The 16,713-nt window shown below is 40.6% G+C and overlaps 2 protein-coding genes across 4 annotated transcripts in view; one reads left to right on the top strand and one right to left on the bottom strand.

The window, feature by feature from the left end:
- The first annotated feature begins 300 nt into the window (after nt 1-300).
- Nucleotides 301-8,906, top strand: LOC129710189 (uncharacterized). Of its 2 annotated transcripts, none has more exons than XM_055656988.1 (5): nt 301-1,780; nt 2,710-2,891; nt 2,999-3,184; nt 3,672-3,857; nt 3,969-8,906. In XM_055656988.1, the coding sequence occupies exons 1-5, from the start codon at nt 1,327-1,329 to the stop codon at nt 4,002-4,004; spliced, it is 1,044 nt and encodes a 347-aa protein (XP_055512963.1). In that variant the 5' UTR covers nt 301-1,326; the 3' UTR covers nt 4,005-8,906. The 2 variants fall into 2 exon arrangements, with proteins under 2 accessions (XP_055512963.1, XP_055512962.1); XM_055656987.1 differs by having other exon boundaries at nt 304-1,780; nt 2,996-3,184.
- A 2,790-nt stretch (nt 8,907-11,696) lies between these two features.
- Nucleotides 11,697-16,713, bottom strand: part of LOC129710190 (ORM1-like protein 3) — a 35,533-nt gene continuing 30,516 nt past the window's right edge. For both annotated transcript variants that reach the window (XM_055656989.1, XM_055656990.1), the window contains 2 exons: nt 14,961-15,112; nt 11,697-13,283 (listed from right to left, as the gene is read on the bottom strand). In XM_055656989.1, the coding sequence (XP_055512964.1) occupies nt 13,148-13,283; nt 14,961-15,112 (288 nt within the window). In that variant the 3' untranslated portion in view covers nt 11,697-13,147. The remainder of the gene's footprint in view (nt 13,284-14,960; nt 15,113-16,713) is intronic.

The raw sequence follows: 16,713 nt of genomic DNA, 5'->3' as shown, positions 1-16,713 counted from the left end.
CAGATCACCACAGTCAAGTCACCCAGATCTGTCCCAGTTAGAACTATCAAACTCACTTGCAGCAGCACAGCAGAATGTGTATTACAAATTCAATTGCAGCCTATTGCAAAATACATTATTTTCATTTATTAAAATATTAAGTGTAAAGTATTACTTCTTAAATACCCTTATTACCCTTAATACTTTACAGTATTACTTAAAAGTATTACCCTTAATACTTTACAGTATTACTTAAAAGTATTACCCTTAATACTTTACATTTAGATTCAGATTCAATTTTAATTTTAATTGTCAGTGTACAGTACAGAGACAACGAAATGCAATTTATTTCAATAAATGAAAATAATATTGCGTTAGGCAGTAACTGAATTTTATACTAACAATCATTTCTGTACATTAGAAATTCTCCAATCCTTTGTGTTTTTACCTCCCCACACAGTAGCCCACTCCTTTTTAGATACAAAACTAAAAAGAAAAGTAGATCAGCATATATGATGAAAGATAAATAAGATCCTTCCCCATTTTAGCCAGTACGTACAGCAGGCTTCTAAAACTCATAGATCCAGCATTGTCCTCTCCCCCCCTCTATGTCTCCTCTATTTACAGGTCCTCCAGACAGGCCTTCATCTGTCCTTACATTTGTGCCATTCACTCTCTTGATCTTCACTCCACTGTAGTGTCTGTTTTCTCCGTTCCTCCTTCTTTGTTAAGGCTTGTCCCACTTTCGCGATTTTTTAGGCCACTACAGGGGACTAGTCTGTCGCCACATGGTCGCTGGGGTGTTGCCTGTCTGGCTGTGAGTGGTCTCCTCAGTCCCCCAAAGAGTCGTAGCATCTTTCTGGCCGCTGCTGGATTTTCAAAATGTTCAAAATTTTTTAGTGACAGTGGATTTGACACCAATGAGCGTAGCACGACTTCTCCTGACGTAGCTTGTCGCCGGGTAACGTAGGTTGTCGCCGGTGCTGACGTTGGTGAATTCCATTGGCGACTACCTACGTCAATCTACGTCAACCGGCGATAGGTCAAGAGAAGTCAATTGGCAACAGGCATTGGGAAAACCCGTCCACAGAAATCAAGTTACAACAGCCAGTCACGATGCTGATGAATGAAGTCCATCCACGCCTATATCGGCGATAATCTACGACCAGACCGGCCACAAGCTACCACCAGACCGGAGACAACCTACGACAGCTGGCGACCATCGGCAACAATTGACGCAACTTACTCTGCCAGGCTAGGACAGTGACGCCTCCGTGGGGATCGCTCCAGGCGACTATAGTGTGCGGACATTGTGCATTTTGTGTTGGGGACATTGGACAGTGCAACATGTCTCTAAGGAGAAGGAAGGGGCATCCCGTTCGCAAGGCCCAACCCCCATCCCCACTCTCCAGGCAGGTGGAGACTGATGAGTCCCAGGAGGAGGAGGAGGACGAGGCCCAGGAGGAGACCAGGGAAGTGGCCCGTGTCCCCATCACCGCCCCAGCACGGACTGGCCGCCCTGCCAAGACTCCAGGTACCGTTACTGCTGACCCAGACTCACTATCAGACGAGGACACTGATGCCTCAAGTGTGTCTAATGTGTCCACTGTCCAGGAGGAGGTGAAGAAGCGCAGGAGACCCAATGCAGCTCATAAGTTCAGCTGGGAAGAAGAAGGAGAGCTGGTCGAGTGGTATCAGTCAAACCCAGAGTTGTATGACAAGAACCACCAACATTTTAGAAACAAGGACAGGAAGAACTCACTACTTAATACCAAGGCCAAGGAGTTCCCTGACTGCACCTGTAAGTACCTACTTACTGATTTTGTTTGTCTGTATTTCTGGTCCTGAAATTTGCAACTTCATGTTATGCAGCAGCCATAAAAATAAAAAAAATGAAAACTACTAATACTACTGCTGCTGCTGTCTCCTGATCCAGAATAAATATAATGAAAATAAAAATGTGTTTGTCATCTTGTTTGCCATGACATGAAATTGTGGACAGATATCAGATCAGATTCAGATTCAACTTTAGCATCTCCCTGGAAGAGCGACATAGAATATGATTTCAATAAATAAATCTATTTACATGCATACAGTCATAGTGTTTTTCCTGTGGGAGGAGTGTCGGGGGGGGGGGGGGGGGTGATTGGCAGTCACCGAGGTACAGTGTTGAGTAGTGCGACAGCCACAGGGAAGAAGCTGTCCCTGGACCTGCTGGTCCGGCAACGGAGAGACCTGTAGCGCTTCCCAGATGGTAGGAGGGTAAACAGTCCATGGTTGGGGTGAGAGGGGTCCTTGGCGATGCTGAGCGCCCTTCGCAGACAACACTTGCTTTGGACAGACTCAATGGAGGGGAGCGAGGAACCGGTGATGCGTTGGGCAATTTTCACCACCCTCTGCAGTGCTTTCCGGTCGGAGACAGAGCAGTTGCCATACCATACTGTGATACAGTTGGTAAGGATGCTCTCGATGGTGCAGCGGTAGAAGTTCACCAGAATCTGAGGAGGCAGATGGACCTTCTTCAGTCTCCTCAGGAAGAAGAGACGCTAATAATGCCATAAGCCTGTACATTATGTCTACCTGTTGCATTTTGTATATTTTGGGGTTATTTTTTTCCCCCCATATGCGGTAGGTAACATGTAGAGTCTTTTAAAACTTGCAAGTTTCTAGCAGTAGCTCTTCCACTCTCTTGCAGGCTGGCATTCACACTGGTCTTTATTTTTTTTGCAGATGAGCGACTGAATCTGTTTTTCAAAAGCCAGAGAACAAGATATAGCCATCTGACTCAGGGTCAGAACAAGTCAGGGTCTGGTGCCAAATACTTAACCCACAGAGAGCAGTGGATCGTCGACAAATGGAGCTTTATCAAGCCACATATAGTAAGAGTGGAGAGCAGACAGAACAACAAGAAGGTAATTATTATAAAATAGTTAGTGTGAAATTGATCATCTGATTGCCATGTCCTGATGGTCTTGAAAGTTTGTAAAACACATTTATTTTCTTCCGGTTTGACAAGAAGAAGCCACTGCCCAGTGTGTCCAGTGAAGAGGAGTTTGATCCACTTGAGGGAAACTCTGGATCCACCCCCTCCGCCAGTCAGCAGCACAGCAAGAGGAGCAGGACCACTGCCAACTCCACTGCAGGCTCCACCCTAACAGCAATTGAGGTAGAAGAGAGAGAGGCAAGTCAGCAGCTGATCAAGTCGGTAAGTATTTTTGGGGACATTTTTGGCATGTTTCCCTTCTTATAGAAACATAGAAAATAGGTGCAGGAGTAGGCCGTTCGGCTCTCCGAGCCTGCACCGCCATTCAATATGATCATGGCTGATCATCCAAATCAATATCCCATACCTGCCTTCTCTCCATACCCCCTGATCCCTTTAGCCACAAGGGCCACATCTAACTCCCTCTTAAATCTAGCCAATGAACTGGCCTCAGCTACCTTCTGTGGCAGAGAATTCCAAAGATTCACCACTCTCTGTGTAAAAAATGATTTTGTCATCTCGGTCTTAAAAGACTTCCCTCTTATCCTTAAACTGTGACCCCTTGTTCTGGACTTCCCCAACATCGGGAATAATCTTCCTGCATCTAGCCCGTCCAACCCCTTAAGAATTTTGTCCATCAAAAATTCCATCCATCTTTTTTTTTTTAAACCAAATGTACTTACCTGTATCATACTCATTTATGTTGCAGCTCATGCAACAGGCAACAGAGGCCAGGGAGGCCAGACTGGCCATGACACAGCCCCAGACACCTCATGAGAGGGCTGTTGACACCTTCCTGGGATTCCTAAAGACTGAGGTGCTCAAGATACCAGAGAACATATGGTTCGACTACACCATGGCTGCCATGAAGGTGGCCCATAACTTCTCCCAGCCGGTAAATATTTTGTAATTTTTGTGGAATTTTGGGAACATTTGACTTTAATATTTGACCTTAAAATTTATGTTTTTGTATGAAATATTCACAATGAATTCATGTGTGTTGCAGACTCAGCAGCAGAGGGGACACATGGGACAGCTGTAGGAGAGGCTTTTATAGGAGTCTTCGGATGCCAGGTAGCAGCGGAGGGTGATGATGCTAGGCGCAGGCCTGGTTCCTGTAGATTCCTCATGAAGGTCTCCTTTTTCTCCAGGAGAGGGGCCACCCGTGTCTACAGCTCCTGAAACAGCTCAGAGGGGAGCCTAGTGAAGTTTCTGAAGGCTGCCTCATCTTCTTGCTGGTGCTCAGTCATCAGGTTGTCATACTGGCCCAACCTGGGTCTCCTCATCGACAAGGGCTTCAGCCACACTTCTTCTTCCCCATTCTTCCTGTCCTTTAGTCTTGCTGATCTTTAAGCATGAGGGCTGCTGCAAGCAGCAAGGCTCCTTCTTCTTGTGAGAGCAATGCCCTCTGATGTTGCCCCATGGTAGTCATGATGCTGAATGATTGGAAACCATACCCTACAACCCCTTTTCTAGGAAAACTGGGTGATTCCATTGTTTTGGAGACCAAAATGACGTGAATTGTCTTCAGTGGTCGCCGACAGGGTCGTAGGTTGACTTCGGTTGTCGTAGGTTGTCATAGGTTGTCATAGGTTGTTGTAGGTGTAGTTGTAGGTGGACGTCCTAAGTAGTGACGATTGGGTCGCCGATTGCTTGACGTCGACTAGGTGGTAGGTTGTTGTAGCTTGTCATAGACATTGTCGTAGAGGTGTCCAGTCGCCAGTCTGTGGCGATCTGCTACGACTATGACAGTCGCCTAAGTGGGACTGGCCCTTACTAACTCATCCTTGTTCTGCTGAAAAGTCATCAACCTGAACACTTATGTTTAAGAAGGAACTGCAGATGCTGGAAAATCGAAGGTAGACAAAAATGCTGGAGAAACTCCACGGGTGAGGCAGCATCAATGGAGTGAAGGAAATAGGCAACGTTTCGGGTCGAGACCCTTCTTTGCCTATTTCCTTCGCTCCATAGATGCTGCCTCACCCGCTGAGTTTCTCCAGCATTTTTGTCAACCTGAACACTTACCTCTGTTTTTCCATTCACGATACTGCCTGATCTGCAAAATATAACCAGCATTTTCTGTTTTTATTTCTTTATTGCTTATTCTATTACACATCCGCAAACTGGCCAATGCAGTTTGAAAGTCAGTTGATTAAAGCTTAATGCTTTGTGACATTATAAACTTGGGCAGCCCAGTGGCGCGACTAGTAGTTATACCTCACAGCTCCAGTGATCTGGATTCAACCCAGACCTCCAGTGCCCGGTGGAGTTTGCACATTCTCCCTGTGACATGTTTATAATATTCTCAATATTATAAACAGAGGTTATTGCTTACAATTTTTTAATGATGTTTTTGAGAGTTTGTTTAGTCATTATTGGTTAAAACTAAAAAAAAAAAAATAAAGCCTGACCATTCTTTATTCCCTTTCATGGACTGAATGGCCTTCTAGAGTATTTTATAGAACAAGTAAGAGTCAACCACTTTTTTGTGGGTCTGATGTTGCATATAGGCCAGTCCAGGTTAGAAGAACAGTCCACTCTAGAGGTTATTAGAGAGAGGGTTTTCTATAAAAGATGCATTATGGATTTAATTAGTCAGTAGGCATCCCTCACTGTATAATATTATTGTAATGCCATATTATAAGGCATCTCAAATACAGTAAAATAGATAAGAATAACTTTGTTATAAATGCAGAGCTATTGTAAGGAAGCTGCATTCTTCTGGACCCAAGCCTGAAATTGACAAGAAGCTACTACTGGCCTCAAGAGGTTATGAGCAGCAGTTTCATGGGTTGATTATATTGGCGAGATAGAATTGTTGATGGTCTGAAACTGTTCAGGACTCAATACTCCATTTTAATTTGTCTGTAATCTAAATTGGTCATATGATGATGTCAGTGCCTTTGTTATTAAAATTAATGGCCTTTGCATTGTTGAAACCAGAATCACTTATAACAGGTCTGCTGACAGGGGAACTGCTTGTAATGGTTCCTTAACCGATAGACTCGGTCCTCCATCATTTACTTGCATGGCATTGATGTCTGATGATCTCATCCGGAATTAATCAATTTAAATACGAAGGTTATCCTGTTCAGCTGTGTGTCACATCTGTCTGCCCCAGCCAAACAAAACTATAGGAAACTGCTAGATGAGTCATACCCAAAATATTACATTTTGCCGAATTTGGCCATTCTGCTTTGGAATCAAATAACAATTTACTCTGATCTGCTTATGCTACTGTGAATCAGTTGCAGAATGTTGCATCTCTCTTTGGGCTCGCTCACAGTTAACATACAGGATCGATTCAGGCTCATCCGATTGCTTGGCCTCTCTTACCTGGAGACATTTGCCACAGCTGATCCCTCAACAAGTTCGAGGACCAAGGCTCCCTTCTTTCTCCCAGCATCAGCAGTTATAGGTCCAGTTCATTCGTGGTTTTAGAACCCGGGTTTGATTTCTTAAACATACATATACATCGATTTTGTATTTACCGTTAATTAATTGTCTGTGAAAACAATTTATTACATTGAAAAGGACACAGGTGTTGGAAAAATGGTGTTGGCAGCATGGAAACCGTGACATTACAGGTTGGATCTGAAGGAGGGTCCAGACCAGAAACATCACATAACCACATTTTCCAGGGATTCTGCTTGACCCTTTGAGTTACTCCAGAACTGTGTGTTATTTTTATAAACCAACATCTGCAGTTCCTTGTTTCCACTTTAATACACTAAAAGTTGTATTAGGAATAGTCAGGCAGAATGAAGAAGGGTTCTTGTGCATGAAAGAGTTGATGAATTGAGCTGGTGATTACCATTTTGAAAACCCCATTAAAATTGCCTTCCAAATTTATTGCAGTTTGTTTAGTTCAATTGATGAAGAAAAAGTACTAAATTTAGAATCACGGTTTACTTTGCACACAATATTTACGAGTGTAATCTTTCAATAGACAATAGGTGCAGTAAGCCATTCGGCCTCTCGAGCCAGAACCGCCATTCAAAGTGATCATGGCGGATCATCCACAATCAGTACCCCGTTCCTGCCTTCTCCCCATATCCCTTGACTCCGCTATCTTTAAGACCTCTGTCTAGCTCTCTCTTGAAAGCATCCAGAGAACCAGCCTCCAACGCCCTCCGAGGCAGAGAATTCCACAGACTCACAAATCTGTGTGAAAAAGGTTTTTCATATCTCCATTCTAAATGGCTTACCCCTTATCCATAAACTCTGGCCCCTGGTTCTGGACTTCCCCCAACATCGGGAACATGTTTCCTGCCTCTAGCATGTCCAAACATCTTACATGTTTCAATAAGATACCCGCTCATCCTTCTAAATTCCAGTGTGCACAAGCCCAGCCGCTCCATTCTATCAACATTTGACAGTCCCGCCATCCCAGGAATTAACCTGGTGAACCTACGCTGCACTCCCTCAATAGCAAGAATGTACTTCCTCAAATTGGGAGACCAAAACTGCACACAATACTCCAGGTGTGGTCTCACTAGGGCCCTGTACAACTGCAGGACCTCTTTGCTCTGATACTCAACTCCTCTTGTTATGAAGGCCAACATGCCAATTGCTTTCTTTACTGCCTGCTGTACCTGCATGCTTACTTTCATTGACTGATGAACAAGGACCCCCCCAGATCCCGTTGTACTTCCCTTTTTCCCCAACTTGACACAATTTAGATAATAATCTGCCTTCCTGTTTTTGCCACCAAAGTGGATAACCTCACATTTATCCACATTGCCCACTCACCCAACCTGTCCAAGTCACCCTGCATCCTCATAGCATCCTCTTCAGTTTACACTGCCACCCAGCTTTGTGTCATCTGCAAATTTGCTAATGTTACTTTTAATCCCTTCATCTAAATCATTAATGTATATTGTAAGTAGCTGCGGTCCGAGCCTTGCGGTACCCGACTAGTGACTGCCTTCCATTCTGAAAGAGACCCGTTAATCCCTACTCTTTGTTTCCTGTCTGCCAACCAATTTTCTATCCATGTCAGCAATCTACCCCCAATACCATGTGCCCTAATTTTGCCCACTAATCTCCTATGTGGGACCTTAGCAAATGTTTTTTTGAAAGTCCTATATCTACTGGCTCTCCCTTGTCCATTTTCCTAGTTACATTCTCAAAAAAATTCCAGAAGATTAGTCAAGCATGATTTCCCCTTCGTAAATCCATGCTGACTCGGACCGATCCTGCTACTGCTATTCAAATGTGCCGCTATTTCATATTTTATAATTGACTTCAGCATCTTCCCCACCACTGATGTCAGGCTACCTGGTCTATAATTTCACATTTACCGACAGGGACTCAATTCAACAACACCTCTCGTAGTATTGTAATCCTTCAGTATTGCACTGTAGAGCTCACTTAGATCCATGAACTCAAGGGTCTCGAGTAAGCCTTGAACTAATAACTCGATGACGCAGAACCAAGTACTATAAATTGGGCCAACAACATGAGGAAGTTTAGGATTAAGTGGAAGGTAGACACAAAAAGCTGGAGTAACTCAGCGGGACAGGCAGCATCTCTGGAGAGAAGGAATGTGTGACATTTCGGGTCGAGACCTTTCTTCGCAGTGGATCAGTCAAAATCATTGTATGTGGTAAAACCTGTAGTGTTTGTCTGTATATTTTATCATGTTCTTATAAAACCTGTATCTTTCACAGTATTGAGTCCTTGTCTCTTACAATTAGTTTAAGCATCTTTTTAATTAATTGTCTTCAATGTTGCCTGATATAAAGGGCGAACCTTTAACCTACCTGCAGAAATCTAGATAACATAGTCAGTGTTGTGTAATCAGTTTGGAAATGGTACATTAGATCATGATTTATTCATTTAATTTTCTTCACATTTAACCTGTTTTGGGGACAAGGTAATGAATCCTATGCATGTCAAAGACAGGCTCTTATTTGGGGCTCATTAAATTCTTCATGTCACTTTGTTTCTGTGTCAGTATAATGTATTCTTGCAAAAATGAGACCAGTTTTACAATGTCCCAACACACCTTAATCTCAGTGTAAACTCACGCCCAGTGAGAATTGGGTTTGACTTGCCCAACTTCATTCCATTTAGAATCCTAACAGCCAGAGACATTTGCTAGTCGCAGACTCAACAGTTCCCAACTCAATAAAGAGTAAACAAGATTCACTGATGGTTATTATAGAAGTGAGATGTAGCATTTTTGTTGAGTGGCTGGACAATGCAGAGACCTCCACCTCTGAAGGGTCCCGACCCAAAACGTCATCCTCCAAGGATGCTACCTGACCCACTAAGTTACTGCAGAATTTTGTGTTTTACCCTGAACTCGTGACAGCTGTGGTATTCAAAACTTGGCGAATTAAACATTAGAAATTAAACACAAAACTACAAGATTGTTGTCAAACCCAAAGATGAATGTGGCAAGATCAGCCATAGCTTTGCTGGTTTGGTGCCTTGGCTGAAATTCCAATAAAAAAAACGACTGGCCAACTTCAATGCAAGATTGTTCCCGAGTGATTTCATTTGATTGTTTTAAGTTGTTAGAGGGGCGAATCATTGCAGCATTGTTTGTAGCAAATCATTTTAACAATGACTGCCCATAAACAATGCGTTAGTGAAAATGGTTGACCGTCTCATATTTTAGAACGCAAAACAAGTGGGAAGTGGAAGGCTGAAGTGGTTCTACTTTGAAACTTCTGTAAACTTCAAAAGGGTTTATAATCACAATTTACACATTTTAAAGTGCATTATGCAACTTAGATATGTCTAATAATTCCATTACTTACCATTAATAATTCAGTGATAAAACAAGAGTAAAATTTGCAACTGGTGAATAGCATGGACTTTTGCAGCCAAAACTTACTGGGCGGTGGTTAGAAAAGAACGGCAGGGCATAGTTCCTAACATTTTTCAGCTCGAATTTGGATGAGAAAAAAGGAAATATTACAAAATCAAAAATGCAAACATGGTGGCAGATCCAATATTGTTTACACCATAGATGCCAAACATTCCATTGAATGATGGAGGGATATGGACCAAACGCAGACAGTCGGGCCTGTTTCCACACTGCATCACTCTATGAATCTCTCAGTGGCACGTGAACAAAGCAGACGACAGCACGTTACATGAATACTGACTTTTATTAAATATCAGAATACTATACAAAGTAATAAAAATATTATTCACACTTTCTTATAAAGACCTAGGTGAAAAACATCTGCAGAGAAGGGCAGTTGGCGTACAAGATCCTTTTGCTGCCAGATGCTAAATTAACTCTTATTTACAATACATGACAATATGTTCAAACGCACTCGCCGCCAATGCAAATAATTCTTCAATAGTTCATATCACAACTGATAGACTGGTATAAAATTCAAAATGTTCACTCTGGCACATATTCAGATTTCACCAAAATAGATTTGGAATTCGTACCTCTTATAGCCACTATAAAAAATAGTGCAGTAATTTGACCCTGGGTTATCCTGAACTTGCCCACGTTTGCTATTTTTGAACTGGCACTGTTTATCGCATCAGCACCAGTCAATCACCTATTACCATTTGATAAGATACATATTGGAAGTAGAAGGATGCTCCAAAGTTAAACCAAAAATACTGTCCTTTACCATTGTTACATTTTTGACAATCCAGAACCCATCAAAATACTATAAAAACCACCTTCCATAACATAATTACCAGCATTCAAAATCTATAAAATTCAAGGCTTTAACTATCTTGTACAAGGCATCAGAGTAGGACAGTGAAACAATATTTTAACAAAAACCTGATTACAGCAATTCAACTTTCTCCACTGGCACCCCCAGAGCATTTAAACAACTTGACACAAAATAAAATCTTCTGATAGTTTCATGGTAGCTTGTGAATGAAATTCAACAAACAGCCTTCAGTAATTGATAGTCAAAAAGCAGCTGATTGTATCCGTGATCCTTGCTTCTGCAGGAACTTAGCAATGGCAGTCTTAAACGCTACAAATACCAATGTTTTGTTCGTAATTTAAATTTGAAGTCTATCTGTTTTTTTAAAGTAGTCGAGTTATTGCTTCTGATTTTCAATTAAATCCTCTAATCCATGTTTTCCTTTTGCTTTCCCTTAGATTGTAACAGACTGGTGTCAGCTTGTAAATATTTTAAAAGTGCAACAGTAGCTTTCCCCCCTACAATTTAGTGCAGAGAGAGGTTAATACTTAAATCCAGATTAAAAAATAATATTGTATACTTTCTGTTATTGCCAATTGTGGAGCATTCTCATTTGATCACACTGGTAAACAATCCCATGTGGGCTCCTGACCAAAAATACTTCAGGATACTCTTCTCAATGTAGGACTATGTATTTTAAAATCAAATATATGGCAGATTTCATCCAAAGATTAGTATTCTAGGTTTAAAGTCAAACTGAAAAGTAGTAACATATTCACAATTACATTTCAGCAGGCTGGGTGGGTTGATTAATTTCATATCCCCCCCCCCCCCAGTCATTCCCTGCCTCCGTTTTCTTGCTAAGGAGTTCCCTATGCAAACTAATTGAATCAGTAGGTTGAGTGGATGACAACTACTTTTGTCTTGGACACCAGTGAGGAAATCAATACTTTGTATCCTCTAAAGCAAATGTTTCTAACCTCTTGACCATAACAGTATATAGTATCAGCATTTTCTGGATCACTTTCGCTAAGTTCAGTTGTGATAGCATTTTCCCCAGTCAGTTAATATAAAGGCTCATATATATTTTTGCCAAATTGCACGAAATCAAACAACTCTACAATTTCGGGAATTAGGAATTTTGCTTGGAGTTTTTTTTTTTTACAATTGATGGCTCTTTAGCAAGGACTGGTTTAAAACTACCATTATTAAAGATAAAGGTTCAGCAATCTATATACAATCCCTTACAAGGAATCTCCTGTTCATGCTTATCTTTGATCCCTTGCTTTGTATTCTCTTTGTATTCTTCCATATATTATTGCTTAAAATCATGATTCACAGTGCTATTGATTTTAGTAGTCCTAACAGGCAGCAAGGAGGGCAAACTGTATGTATGAACGAGCCTGCACTTCAAGTTTGCAGCAAGTATATTACAAGATTATAAAAGTCAGGTACATCACTACCATCTAGTAAAAATTAAAACAATTAAGAGCATCGTGCCGCATTTTTTTCAATCAGTCAAATTACAATATATTCTGAAGGAATGACAGAATAGGTAAGACAACCAGAGACTTGTGTTTTTAAAAAGGCAAATTTACAGGAAACTTGCATGATTGTTTTACAGTATTCCAACAATTAACATCCTGATTTGTTTTTATACGTTTAAAAAAAAAAAAAAAAAAAATCACATTCTGAGATTCCCTACTTCTTAGATAATTTTAATTATGCAGCCTCACTTGTTCTCGATTAACGCATGGGCTCTGTATTACATAACACTTTGTATATTTTAGAAAATGTATCCGGAATCCAACTTTTTAAAAATCAAACATTCATGAGCTGTGTTTCAAATCTCACCCTTTTACTAGTGTTTCACATTCTACAACACTGAACACTTGAGATCAAGAACAAAAAATAAATAATAATCTGCAAAAAAAAAAGCAATTAAAACGCACAGTAAGACCAGCACTGTTTCTTGAGGGGCTTCTATGCCATCTAGACCATTTTTCCAAGTACCTCAGCAAAGAAAAGGACCCCTAATCCTACCATGGTGCGGCATCAAATGCTCTGATATTACAATTTTTGTACCAATTGTTTCCATTGTAACTTGCAAAACACATTTCCTGCAAATATCATTCAAACTGTGTACCTTCATAAGTCTACTTCCATTACAATATCTACAAGTTATACTCTGATTACAGCTTGGTCAATAGACAGTGAAATTAGCACCCAATATCAACTAAATGTCTACAATATCAAAAGCTCCATAACAATATGGCAGCCAAAGAATCAAAAATATTGTCCGAGAAAATGGGATCTATAAGCAGTAAACAAAAAAAGCAGGCTTTCTATTCGAAGCACTGCAAATATTTAATGAGATACCTCAGCAACCACATTGAGCTGCTTCACTCACAAATATACCAATTATAATAAAATGTCCATGCTAAGAGTCTGAAGGGTGCAGGGTATAATGTCTGAGCAGCATGATGTGTCCTTTCTGCAGTCGGTTGTCACAGTAGCTTTTCCTTTCTCACTTGCCGTCGTGCTGTGTTTAGTACTTGTTAATGCCAAAGATCCTGACTCCGTGAAGTTGAGGGAGTTTTGGGATGAGGACGCTCATCAGTGAAATCGTATTTATAACAAAATGTAACTTGTCGTATTTTGTGTAAAAACTGGTTAGGAAATACCTGTTTGTGAAAAAAAAAAGATAAAATGCGTAAGAACCTTCCCAAAGAATCTGCAGCATTTTTATTACACGGTCAAAAGTAAGATTCACAGGTTTTTAGGGTGAAAGTGTTCTAACAGTACAAAGATGCCACATTTTGATACTCATGGGTGATCATTTTGAGAAATTCCATGCTTACATTTTTGGATACTGTACATAAATTTCAATAAGGACAGGCAATAATGAAACAATTTTCTAGTCCTTCATGTCCCTTTATTTCTAAGAAGTACTTTGTGACACAGTTAAGTGGGTGGTAACATCTTCCTATAAAACTCACCGTGTCCAAACGTTGTCCTGTGTGAACCAGCTTCAAGAGCTTGTGATCTACCACCATTCTCCCAACAACTAGAGAGCAGTCCTTAGTTATTATCTATCTCATTGGAGACCCTCAGACTATCTTTGATCAGACTTTACCATGCACTAAATGTTATTCATGTTATTTCCTTTATCACGTATCTGTACACTGTGGATGGTTCGATTGTAATCATGCATTGTCTTTCCGCTGACTGGTTAGCATGCAACAAAAGCTTTTCACTGTACCTCTGAATCCCTGGCCAATTCCTCAAGACAATCCTACTCTTTGCAATAGCACAACCTATTCATTCTTCCACCAACTTCTCTGGTATAGGTGATTTTGAGATAGGAACCCCAATGTAATTTTGTCCGAGCTGAGGTTGGTAAGCTTGTGATGTATACAGCTTAACTTCACACAAGGTTGACTTCCCTGAACTGGAAACATAGAAAATAGGTGCAGGAGTTGGCCATTCGAGCCAGCGCCGCCATTCAATATGATCATGGCTGATCATCCAAAATCAGTACCCCGTTCCTGCTTTCTCCCCGTATCCCTTGATTCCATTTGCCCTAGGAGCTAAATCTAACTCTCTCTTGAAAACATCCTGGCCTCCACTGCCTTCTGTGGCAGAGAAATCCACAGATTCACAACTCTCTGGATGAAAAGGTTTTTCCTCATCTCAGTCTGAAATGGCCTACCCCTTATTCTTTTTTTTTTAAATTTTTTTTTATTTATTAGAAGTACAATACAGTGGTACCTTTTTACAGGTTCCCAAAATTATGATAACATATTATATTCTCTGTACAACTTCCTTTTTTTTCTTAAAGAGAAAAGTAAGAAGAGAAAAAGAAAAAGAGGTAGTAATGAGTGAAGGATAGACTAGTGTGCGTGAGTAAGAAGCAGAAAAAGGAAGTAGTGAAGAAAATAAATAAGTGAGGAAGGAAAGCAGGAGGGAGTTTATCCAATCGCCACAAGGAGATGATTTTTTATATTCTTGGTCGTCTTTCACCCACACCTGAAACTTTCACCTACCCATTATTCTTAAACTGTGACCCCTGATTTTAGACTCCCCCAACATAGGGAATATTTTTTCCTGCACCTAGCCTGTCCAATCCCTTAAGAATTGTATATGTTTCTATAAGATCCATTTAGAACATTTAAGAGAATCTATAAGCACATTTGGAATCATGTTGTGGAGAATGGGAAAGTAGGGAAACTCTTATTTTATTCCCAGAAACTAAACATCAGTTACAAAGTTACATTGAAAGGAAGACAGACTTGCAAATTACAGATTGGTCACAATTCCACGAGCTGACTCGATCTTCAAAAGTTACGTCACAGACTCACAAGATAATGGGCGTGATGGTGAGGAATTTGCGTGAGGCTGTAAACTGCACTCCATAATCCATCTGCTCCCAGTGCGTCAGCAGCCGTGCCTTTCCTTGGTCTGGAGTTTCAAAAGGCGTTCCCTTTACCGTATGCAGAAATATATACATGCCCTGGGGGCAGAAGGACATACGCATACAATTAGTTTCCTTACCTCATTATTTTCCTGAATTCTACACGCAGCAAATACTGGAATGGAGACAAACTGGTGACAGAGCACCAACACAGGGGTAGCATTTGAAGCAAGTAGGATACTCCTTCACCTTACTGCATATCCAAAAATGAACACCATGTTCAGTGTTACAATTTTTCCAATTTGTTCTCCCCAATCGATTTAGACAACTTCTTCCCTCTAAGATATATTCAACAATGTTAAATTAAAAAATAAAATTAAGACTTAAGGCATTAAAGGGGTTAAAATATAATGTTCAGCCTGGAGTAGTGCGTGTACAATAGGGCAAGTTATTGGAACTACCGCCACTAATAATCACACCATTAGGAACTGCCGGCAGGTATTTCTAAATAAGGCTAGGAAATACCCTATAACATTTAGTCAGCGTACCAGGTACCTTATTACCCAGAGTAAGCAAAGATGCCTAATACTTGTTTACTCACTCGAGCACCAGGATTTAGCTTCAGTCACGTTGAATATTTCCTCGGAGAAACTGAATAAATGCCAGAGGTCTTGCTGTATGAGAAACTAACAGATTTCACTGTGTGAACAGGTTGTTCCAACAGCGTTCAACCATGAGCTGTCTGCTAACATTATCTAGTTGCCACAGTTGTTTCTCTGTACTGGGTGCAGGAGAAAAAACACATGATTTGGAATGAAGTGCCAAGGGAGGGTGCTAATAACAGCATTTAGTTAATCTGTAACACCCGCCAGGATGGACGATCATGAGTTCTGCAATAAATCAGACTAACTTCCCACTTTAGAGCCAATTTAGAGCTTCAGAGTCTTTGAGATTATTTTACATTCCAGATGGTCGAGTCGTGGATATTTTCTTCTGTAACCAGGGCTCTAAACATGAGCAAATAAATGCTGGCAACCAACACAAAAACCAAAGGTAACTTGATCATTCAAAATTGACAGCAAGAGGAGCAGTTTTCAATTGCAGAACAGATTTTTTTTAAAAGCTCTTAATGTGATAGGAAAAAATATTGTACAGCAGTTCAGGATATTTAGCAGCAAGAGCAGGCACGGACAATATCACAATGCCCAAAAGGGTGCAATATCCTTGGGTTAATGTGCATACTGTACAATTGAATGTGGAGAAACAAGTTATCTACAGGCCCAGTTTATGTTTAACTGATGAGTAGGCAAAAACGCTGCTTTTAAAACACACTGTGCATAAACCAAAGATAAAATTATATCTTAGAAGTATATCAAAACAAGTAAGCTACAAGTACCCAAAATATAACATTTCAGATTACTGCACCAGAGATTTTATAGACAACTCTGTCTTCTTAAAGCTGAGACTAGATAATAGATTAACAACTGACCAGAAAGAAACTGACAGAAGCAGCAAATATTTAGAGAGAGAATTCTACTTTGGAAACTGACACTTAAATAACTTAAATAATGAAGTTGGATCATTTTACTGCTGGTACTCTCACTTGCTTATTTAAATTGTGTGTGTATGTGGAAGAGGGGGGGAGGGGAGAGTGGATGGGAGAAGTGGGGAATAAAGTGAGAAGCAAGCTATTATGAAGC

This window comes from Leucoraja erinacea, chromosome 27 (genome assembly GCF_028641065.1).
Source record: "Leucoraja erinacea ecotype New England chromosome 27, Leri_hhj_1, whole genome shotgun sequence".
Lineage (NCBI taxonomy): Eukaryota > Metazoa > Chordata > Chondrichthyes > Rajiformes > Rajidae > Leucoraja > Leucoraja erinaceus.
Note: the sequence above shows the minus strand (reverse complement) of the source record. Positions and strands in the feature narration are given on the sequence as shown.